The sequence below is a fragment of the Phocoena sinus genome, chromosome 14 (assembly GCF_008692025.1).
Source record: "Phocoena sinus isolate mPhoSin1 chromosome 14, mPhoSin1.pri, whole genome shotgun sequence".
NCBI lineage: Eukaryota > Metazoa > Chordata > Mammalia > Artiodactyla > Phocoenidae > Phocoena > Phocoena sinus.
Window position 1 is genome coordinate 67255645 of NC_045776.1, and position 10071 is coordinate 67265715.

General features: G+C 54.1%; 1 protein-coding gene across 1 annotated transcript; it reads right to left on the reverse strand.

Annotated features, from left to right (window-relative positions):
• Positions 1-957: 957 nt before the first annotated feature.
• On the reverse strand, positions 958-8862 carry NEFH (neurofilament heavy). The gene is made up of 4 exons (XM_032603072.1): positions 7995-8862; positions 5900-6099; positions 4798-4922; positions 958-3173 (listed from the first exon to the last, which is right to left on the reverse strand). Exons 1-4 carry the CDS (start codon positions 8860-8862, stop codon positions 1403-1405), a joined length of 2964 nt encoding a protein of 987 aa, XP_032458963.1. The 3' UTR covers positions 958-1402.
• Between the last annotated feature and the right edge of the window lie 1209 nt (positions 8863-10071).

The window sequence follows — 10071 nt, forward strand, 5'->3', positions numbered from 1 at the left end:
GCTTCTCCTTCTTTCATTGGAATGAGCAAGTAGAATGAGCAAGAGAGAATAAGCAAAACAGAAGCCAGAATCTTTTTGTAATCTACTCTCAGAAATGACATCCCATCGCTTTGCCATATTCTAGTCATTACAAGTACGTCATGAGGTCAAAATTTTACAGTAAAGACCCCACATAAATCCACAAGAGCACCACAGCTTTCAAACTTGTGTCTGGAGAAGCATGTTGGAGTCAAGTGACTATTGACAAATTGTTCCCAATAGTGGTGACTATAGTCTTCACTACAGGTGAATTAGCTACCTATGGCCCCTCATTCAGAAAGCTCATCCCTCCTTACAAAAAAGGACACATGCAGAACTCTTAAATAGATGGCTCAGTGTCCTCAGGACCTCACCTGTTCCCAGACTTCAGCGTGCATTAGAATCAAGTGGGACTTGGTGAAGCATTCACTGTCCCAGGCCTACCCCTCAGCTTCTGATTCAGTGGTCTAGGGTGGAATCAAGGAGTGTGCATATTTATAAGGCTCCCAGATGATGCTTATGTAGGTGGTCCATGGACCTCACTGAGAAACCACACACCAGGCCACCTGTCTACAAGATTTTAAAGAGAAAGCACCGAGCACATTACCTGGCACATGGTTTGTGCCCGGGAAATAGCCCACGAGAGGCCTTGTAACTGGTCCCAGACCCGCACAAGACCTCTGATTCCCATTCAGTCCTGTGCATTCTTAAGAGTGAGATCAAGACCTCCCTCGCCCATCCCCCAGCCTGCCCACGGGAAAAGAATAAATAACAACAGCAGCGTTTTCATTTTATAAGCACTTGGTTTTATCGCACAGAAGCAATTGAAAGTGGACTCCAGTGGAAAAGTGCGCCCTGGCATGGTTCAGTGGCCAGCGCCCAGCCCCACCTGCTCCAGCTCTTCCAGGACAGAGAGCTTTGGGCAAGGGCTCGACCACTCCTTTGGAAAACAGAAGGCATTCAGGAATAGGTTAAGACATCTCAAGCATAATGTGTTTCTAACTGCTCATTCATTATTGCGGTCATCTGTCAGTTGCACATACAGGAAATAAATGCACTTATTTGGAGAGGAGGGGGCAGTTTTTATAGTCAAGTGTTTACATGTGGCATTCTGCATATATCACATTCGGCTACATAAGCTATCATAACATAATTGTCCATCGCCCAGGGAGGGTTTGGGGCGTGGGGCCGGGGTTTGGAAGGACCCTCTCTTGCTAACACATTGCTAAAAGAAATTCCTGTTTGGTGAAGGAGGGCCCATAGTCTAAGCAGAGTTTCTTCTTAAAGAAAAGGGAGAAAAAATGAAAATTGGTTACACCGACCCTTGAGCTCCCAGACCCTCCTGAGTTTCTTTGGCTGCTCTGGATGTTCCTCTCTCCCTGCCTTACTTCTCTCCCTTGGTGGCCTTGTCTTCTGTGGCCTTCTCTGGAGGCCTGCTGTCTTTCTGGTCTGTGCTAGAGGATTTCTCAGCCTTTTCTGCCTTGGCTTTGCCTGGTGTGGAGGCCTCCTTGCTGGGCTCCTTGGCTTGGGCCTCTGCTTTGGGTTTCTCCTCAGGCTTCTTGGCCTCTGTGGCCTTCCCCTCCTTGGCGTCCTTTTTCTCAGGTGCCGCTGGCGTCTCTTCCTTCTTTGGCTTTTCCGGCTCTTTCTCTGCTGCTTTGCTGGGTTCTTTGGCCTTGGCATCATCTGGTTCCTTCTTGGCCACCTCAGTCTTCTCTTTGGGTTTGGCTTCTTCCTTCCCCTTGGCAGCAGCCTCCTTCTCTGGGGTGGTTGCTTTTTTCTTATCTTCAGCCTCTTCCTTCTTGGCTTCAGCTTTGGGTTCTTTGGGCTTTTCCACAGCAGGGTCCTTCTTCTCCTGGACCTCGGGCTTTGGAGCCTCCTTCTTGGGCACCTCATCTTTCTTGCTGTCCTTCTTCTCCTCAGTTTTCAGTGTGGCTGGAGCTTTCTCTTCCTCTGTCTTCTTTGGGGGCTCTTTGGCTTTCACCTCCTGGGCTTTCTCTTCCTCCTTCATGGGGGACTTTGCCTCCTCCTTCTTTGGGACCTCCTTCACAGGAGACTTGACCTTCCCTGGGGATTTGGCCTCCTCCTTGACAGGGCTTTTGGCCTTCTCCGGGGACTTTGCTTCTTCCTTCACGGGAGACTTGGCCTTCTCTGGGGATTTGGTCTCTTCCTTCACCGGGGACTTGGCCTTCTCTGGGGACTTCACCTCCACTGGGGACTTGGCCTTCTCTGGGGATTTGGTCTCTTCCTTCACTGGGGACTTGGCCTTCTCTGGGGACTTCACCTCCACTGGGGACTTGGCCTTCTCTGGGGATTTGGCCTCTTCCTTCTCTGGGGACTTGGCCTTCTCTGGGGACTTCACCTCCACTGGGGACTTGGCCTTCTCTGGGGATTTGGCCTCTTCCTTCTCTGGGGACTTGGCCTTCTCTGGGGACTTGGCCTCTTCCTTCACAGGGGACTTGGCCTTCTCTGGGGATTTGGCCTCTTCCTTCACAGGGGATTTGGCCTTCTCTGGGGATTTGGCCTCTTCCTTCTCTGGGGACTTGGCCTTCTCTGGGGATTTGGCCTCTTCCTTCACAGGGGACTTGGCCTTCTCTGGGGATTTGGCCTCTTCCTTCACAGGGGATTTGGCCTTCTCTGGGGATTTGGCCTCTTCCTTCTCTGGGGATTTGGCCTTCTCTGGGGATTTGGCCTCTTCCTTCTCTGGGGACTTGGCCTTCTCTGGAGACTTCACTCCTTCTGGGGACTTGGCCTTCTCAGGAGACTTGGCCTCAGCTGGTGATTTTGCTTCTTCTTTCATAGGGGACTCAGCCTTTTCTGGGGACTTGCCTTCTTCCTTTACTGGGGACTTGGCCTCCTCTTTCTCTGGAGATGCGGCCTCTTCTGCTGGGGGAGATTTTGCTGCTTCTTCTCCCCCTTCCTCCTCCTCTTTGGCCTCTTTCTCTTCTTCTTCAGTCACTTCCTCAGTCAGCTGGACCTCCTCTGTCTGTTCCTGCACAATCACAGTTTCCTTCTCTGACTTTTCTACCACCTTGATCTTCTCTTCGCTTTTGACTTTTATATGAGTGGATATGGCAGGGATTTTGGGGAGTCCTTCTAGAAGGGAGAAAGGACTCGGGCCAAAGCCAATCCGACACTCTTCACCCTCCAGGAGTTTTCTGCAGAATGGATAATGGAACACGTTACCATTAACTCAGAGAGCCGATCAATAAGTTAGGGGGCTTCCTGAGCTACTCTGAAGGTCCACCGCATCCAGTGATATGCACTTTGGTGGAGGAAGGGGTGTGAATGGTGGGCACTTTGAGACTGGAGAAGGTCACTTAGCAGATCATCCCAGGGACCACCCAGAACCCACACCCCAATGGCACTGCTCTTGTTTAATGCAGCTAAGGTTGCAATTTATAAAACTTTTTCTCCTGAAAAAATGGCCCTCAAGAGAAAACACCTATATTAACAACATTTATACTTATTGTCCCTCAACTAAAATGTTATTCAAGAGAAAGGTGGAAATATGAGCAAGGAATTCCACATGTATAAACCTGGGTTTAAGAGGTCTTAGAAGGTTCCCATTTGAATTTCAAGGGTCTCCTGTTACCTTATAGTCTCATCCTTTGGGTTTTAGGAACATGGTGGGGGCAGTTTCCACTCTTTCCTACTCACTAGATGTGTGACTTTAGCTAAGCCACTCAAACTCTTTCATCCTCAGTCTCCTCATCAGTAAAAACAGGGTCATTAAGAGTCCTAACCTCAGAGGGTTGTTTCAGTGAAATAATAAATTTTAAAAACCTGGCAGTACCTACCTCAGAGTAAGTGTAGGGGTTACCCACACAGACCAGTGCTTTGCAAATTTAACGGCATGCAAATCACCCAGGGATCTGATTAAAATGCAGATTTTGATTCAACAGGTCTGGGGTGCCTTTCTAACCAGCTTTCAGATAATGTTGATTGTGCTACTCCATGGACAACACTTTGAGTAGCAAGACTACAGATTAGAGCCAAGACGTGGGAAGTGAAGGGTCATTAGCCAACAACTGGGACAGGTCTTCACGGGGTCAGCCCTGTTCCTTAGCAGGAAACTGCTAAGCTGGGAGGTCTCTTGGCTTTCTCATGGCTACTTTTTACTGAAGGCTTTCTCTGTGGCAGCCCAGTGGTACCTGTGTTACCTGGATTAGCTCAGGAACAGGATTAGCACCTCCTCCCAACAATCCCAGGACGTGGGTACTGTTATTATCACCCCTATTTTATTTCCCCAGGAAACAACTGCTCAGAGAGCTAGGAATCTCTAAGAGGTAGAGTTGTGAAGGCCCTTGACAACTCAAGTACCTCCTTTCCCTCCAAGCCAACCTCTAGCTGGCTGGATTTGGGAAGAGGGTGAGGAGGTTTAACCCTCTGAATCACTGTCAGAATGAAACTAAGTCACTCTCAAGATATTTGTCTCTCAAAAGGTAGAATGGTGGTTGCCAGGGCTGGGGGGAAGGAAGGGAAGGGAGTGGAGAGTTACTGTTTAATGAGCACTGAATTTCAGTTTGGGAAGATGAAAAACGGTCTGGACATAGATGATGGTGATGATTGCACAATAATGTAAATATTTTTAATGCCCCTGAACTGTATAGTTAAAAATGGTTAAATGGTAAATTTTCTGTTATATACATTTCACCGCAATACGAAAAAAAAAATTTTTTTTTTTTGTCTCTAAGACTGGCAGGCTACCTCACTGTGGGGCTTAAAATCCAAGGCTTCTCCTTCTAAGAAGCACCACCCAAAGGCCCCCTGGCCCCTCACCTGTAAGCAGCAATCTCAATATCCAGAGCCATCTTGACATTGAGCAGGTCTTGGTACTCTCGGAGCTGGGCTGCCATCTCCCACTTGGTGTTCCGGAGCTCAGCATCCAGCTGCTGGATGGCTTCCTGGGGAGGAGAAGTCACATACATGTCACGCGCCAGTCAGCATTCTGGCCCTCAGCACCGGAGGAGCTGGGGTGGGCTACGCAAACCCAACGTAGTCCTGTTCAGCCAGGCGTGCTGGGGCCAACCCCCACCCGGTGAAAGCTACGGATCTCATTCATGGACGTGAAAGCCACCTGGCACAAAACTCCTGCTGTGTGTATAACCTCAGCCTGGGGAGTGGTCTGGAACGAAACACACCAGACACCAACAATGGTCATCACAGGTCAGTGGGATGATGGGTGAATTTTTACAGATCTTAAGCTTAGAAAGGGCTCAGTGGGAACACGGCCTTGTCTGCTTTGGCTCCCTGTCGTTTCCCCAGTGCTCCAAAGTGCCTGCCACACAGTACAGGCTTGGGAGGCATCTGTTGACCGAGACAATACACAGAAGCACACTCAATACGAGCTGAAGCTTCTCCCCTGACCCCAAGGCCACTTAGCCACTGCTTGAAGTGAATCAGTATGGCTGATTTTTATTGCCTCCTTTTTCTACAATCACCATATATTACTTGCATAATAAGCTCTTTAAAAGCGGTATTTTCTTTTGGCAGTTGTCTTTAACGGGAGGTATCTGCCAAGGCCTTCCCCAGGCTACCCTCACTCATAGACACTGGTTATTGTTTACTGAATGCCCACTATGACCAAGACCCTGCTGAGCACACTCACTCCTCACACAAAAAGGTCGTCTCTCTCTTTAAGCTTCATAGCTCTGCAAAGGAGGCTTTTTTTTTTTCCCATTGCATTGAGGGAATTCAGAGTCAGAGAGGCAGACACTTTCCTGGGGTCACACGGCTAGAAAGACATACTGGTACCTCTGGTATGTCTGACTCCAAGGCCCATGGTCTTAACTACGATGACCCCACTCAAAGAGGGGCAATGACTTGTCCAGGGTCACCCAACCAGGTGAGACAATCTGGCTCTCTGCCCCACCCCGCCCACCTGGTAGGATGCAATGTCAGCCTGATGACGGTCCTCCAGCTCAGAGCGCTGCCTCTCCAGTGAGTCCTTAGTGCTTTTGAGCGCCTCCAGCTCTGTGGTCCTGGCCTGCAGCTGCCGCCGGTACTCAGTTATCTCCTCCTGTGCCAAGCGCATGGCGTCTGTGTTCACCTTGGCTGCCTCGGACAGTCGGTCCAGTCTCACTGGGAGAGAAGGGAGTAGGGCACAGGGTTAGACACAACTGGATTTGGATTCTACTGCCCAGACCTGGAAGGTGACACACATGGGTTGAGGACCTACTGAGTGCCGGTGCCATCTTGGATGCTTAACTCACCGTATCCTTTGTGATAGGCAAATGACCACTGCCCAAGGCTGGTAGGCCAGTTTGAGCAGCAGAGCTGGGATTCAGATCTAGTGTCTATCTGGCTCCAAAGATCACATTGTCTCCCCAAACCCAGGATCTGGAAACTCTGCAGGGCAAAAGAAGCCCACATTTCTGGTCCTCCTGGTTCAGCTCCCCAGAAGAGGCTGGCAGTGCTGAGGGTCATATGTGAAACCTGACCCATAGGGCTTAACTCTGAGCTTGTGGTTGAACAAGTTAATGAGTCTGTGACCTTTAGAGGCATGAGGGCGCCGTGAGCCACCATGTAGCCATAGCCCCTTCCTTGCAGGTTTCTGCTTTGCAGAGACCAAGGTCACTGCAGAGCCTGGGGACTGCGTGCCAGCTTCTCTGTCCCTTCCTGCCCCTTGTTGCGCATTCTCTAGCACAGGAGCCCCTGTGCCAATGGCAGCCACACCCTGGCCCCTGTGAGCAATGGGCTGCAGGTTCCCAGAAGACTTTTCAGGGACCAGTGGGGGTCTGGAGGCTAGTCTGAACCTCCTGAATGTGGACATCCTGAATCCTGAGATAATGACATTCAGGACCTGAGTCTTGGGAGTGGGGGAGGAAGAAGGGATGCCAGCTGGGTGGTCCAGAAGTCCTGAGATGGATGAAGGGCAACGCCCAAGAGAGCAGAGAGGTTTGCTTTGGGAGGAGCCTTGCTGCAAAGATGGGGGAGGGGATGGTTCTGCCACTGCAGAGGTGAGGAAGGAACTGGAAAAGCAATGCATCAAAATCCCAGCTTTTCTGGTTTTTCTCTGCTAGTACTGGCAAAGACTTAGAAACCATCCAGGTGGGTGAGGATTCTTACGCACTGTGGATCACAGACCTGTCTGAAAATCACTGAAGCCTCTGTACCCTCTCCCAAGAACAATGCAGAAGTTTTACAGACAGTTTCAGGAAGGCTCATGGAGCTCCCCAGGGTAAGAAGCCCAGTTAGTCGACCCCCCTTTCAACCCCAAAAGAAATGAAAACCAGAGAGGGCCAGTGTTGGTCAAAGTCACCCTGCAGGTGCTGCGCACAGCTTCAAAGCTGCTGCAGCTGCAACCTAGCTGACTCGGGGTGGCACGGAGTTGGGGGAGGGAGATGGGTTTGGGAGGCTCCCGGCTTTTCTGAAGGGGAGCAAGGACATTAAAGGGCCCACAAGCCACTTCAGCTTCAGGCACCAATTGGTTGTAATGGTGGTCCCCCTGGGGAGAAAGAATGTGAGAATGACCCACCCTCCCCAACTGTAGTGGGGAGGAGCCCGATAGGTGTCAGAATAGGGTTCCCTGCAGTGTGCAAGAAAGGGGGCGGGCAGCATTGGACAGGGAAGCCATGTTACTTTGAAGGGCAAAGAGCGCCCCAGCGACTAGAAGCCGGCACCGCTCTGGAGCAGTAGAGGGAACCTGATGACGAGGGGCCTCATAATGGCGTTACCAAAACTCGGGAGAAGGAGCAGAGAGGACCCAGAGTTGAAGGACAGATATAAGGACCCTGGAGAAGGCCAAAGGAGAACCTAGAGTTGGGGGGAAGGGGGGGTGTTCCACAAGAGGCCCAGAGTAAAACTGTTTTTTAACTAAGGGGCATGCGCTCTGCAGGAGGAAGCTGAGCAGTGCACCATCCAGTCCAGCCACCTCTATGCAGAGTCCACCAGCACCCTAAGTCACGCCACCCTTCCCCTCACTGACCGACCAACAGAGGGCGCCCCATCCTCCCTGTCCCCGCTCGCCTGCGAACCTCGGAACCACTCCTCGGACTGTAGCGTGCTCTGCACTGCGTGGCCTTCCAGCTGCGCGCGGATCTCGCGCAGTGCCGACGTCACGTCGCACTTGAGGGCGTCGCGCGCCTCGGCCTGCGCCTGAGTCTGCGCGGCGCTGCTGCCCTGGATCTGGCCGAGCAACTCGCCCACCTCCTGCTGGTGGTGACGCCGCAGGTAGCCGCACTCTTCCTGCAGGGCCTGAGCCTTCTTCTGCAGCTCGACGCGCGCCGCTTCGGCCTCCTGCGCAAAGCGCGCAAGTGCGCGCGCCGCCGCCTCAGCCTCCTCGCGCTGCCGGGCCTCGTCGTCTAGGCGCTGGCGCACGTGCGCGATGTCCTCCAGCAGGTGCTCTTGCTCCAGGCGCAGCTGGCCGCGGGCCGCGCCCAAGCGCAGCACAGCGCCGCGCATCTCGCGCACCTCGCGCTCGTATAGCTCGCCCATGGCGGCGCGGCCCGCCTGCTGCTGCCGCAGCGCCGCCGCCTCTCCCTCCAGGCTGCGGTTATGTGCCTCGAGCTGCCGCACCTTGTCGATGTAGCCCGCGAAGCGGTCGTTCAGCGCCTGTAGCTGTTCCTTCTCGCTGCGCGCCGCCGCCGCCGCCACCACGCAGCCCTCCGGTCCGTTGCTCAGCGTGTCTAGCGAGTCGGTGCTGGAGGCGGCTCCCGCGCCGCGGAAGCGGCTCGGCGAGGCCGACACGGAGCTCACGGACGTCCGCGCCCATGAGTGGAAGCCGCTGGAGGAGCCGGCTGCAGAGCGCGCGCCGCCCTTGCGAGTCAGCCCGTAGTGCAGACTGCCGCCTCCGTGGAGCGGCGCGAAGGCGCCCAGCAGCGCCTCAGCGCCGCTGAAGCTCATCTTGGCCGGAGCAGGTGCGGCTGCCGGCGGAGTGGGAACCCGAGGCCGGGACGGGGCGGGCGGCACTGCGGTAGCACCCGGCCGGCCGGCCCTTTTATAGCAGCCCGGCGGGGTCCAGCCCCTCAGCAGTTGCTGGGGGGGTGAGCAGGGGAGGAGGGCCCCGCCCTCTCCGCCTCCTCCCCCAGCGGCCCGGGGCCGGCTGGCTCCGCCGCAGTGAGAGGGGCGGGGCAGGGAAACCAAGGAGTGGAGGGGAATCGACGACGCAGCGTCAGAGAAGCACCCCCGAAGCAGAGTCAGGCGGTAGAGGACTCCCGGAGTGGACCGAAGGGGAGCCCCCTGGTGCGGGTCGGGAGACCCTGCTATTATGTTCGGAATTAAAGAAGGAGCCTGAAATGGGGGGAGGGCAAGGAGACCTGATGGGAATAGGGGCAGGATGCCTTCGGGATGGAGCGATAGAAAACTCGGTAGGATGAGAGGACCCCCGAATGAGAGGGAGCACAGGTTTTTCCTCATAGTTAGACCTTCAGGATAGGGGATGCAGAGTGTCTGCAGCCGGCCCGGAATAGGGGAGGGAGAAAAGTAATCCTGAATGGAAGCATAGTGGGCACTACAGAGGGTAGAGGTAGAAAACCCCTGAGTGGAGGTACACTGTTCCCCTAGTAGCTAGAGGGGCCACCAGGAGAGGGCTCAAGGAACTTTGCAGCCGGCTCCGGAATGGAGGGGGAGGACCTGGAGTTGGGGAGGGCGACAAGGCTGCCCTGAATTGGGCGTGTGGGAGACACTGCAGAGGATGGAGAAGGGAAGTCTGGATTGGGGGACACAGTGGTCTCCGCAGGATAGGAGGCAGGAGACCCTACAACCGGCCCCAGCAAGGAGGGCCCTCAGTGAAGTGGCAGAGGGTCCCCTGTAAAGGCAGGGTGTGTGAGGGTCAGAGAACCAAGAGTGGGCGTGCTGCGGGGAACTTGGCATGAAGCTGGGAGAGTTGATGCCTGTGGGGAGTTGGGGAAGTGACAGGAGGGCTAGGAGTCACTCAGGCCAGGGTCTGCACACTGAGGTCAGCTCCACAGTTGCTGGCAAATGACCTTGGACAAGTTGTCCCCCATCCCCCCCCCACTCGGTTTTCCCATCTTTACAGAGAAAGGACCTTGCCCTGGGTCGGGCTGCAACTTGAGACCCCCTGCTCCCCCAGCAGATTCTGACTTGGGGGAT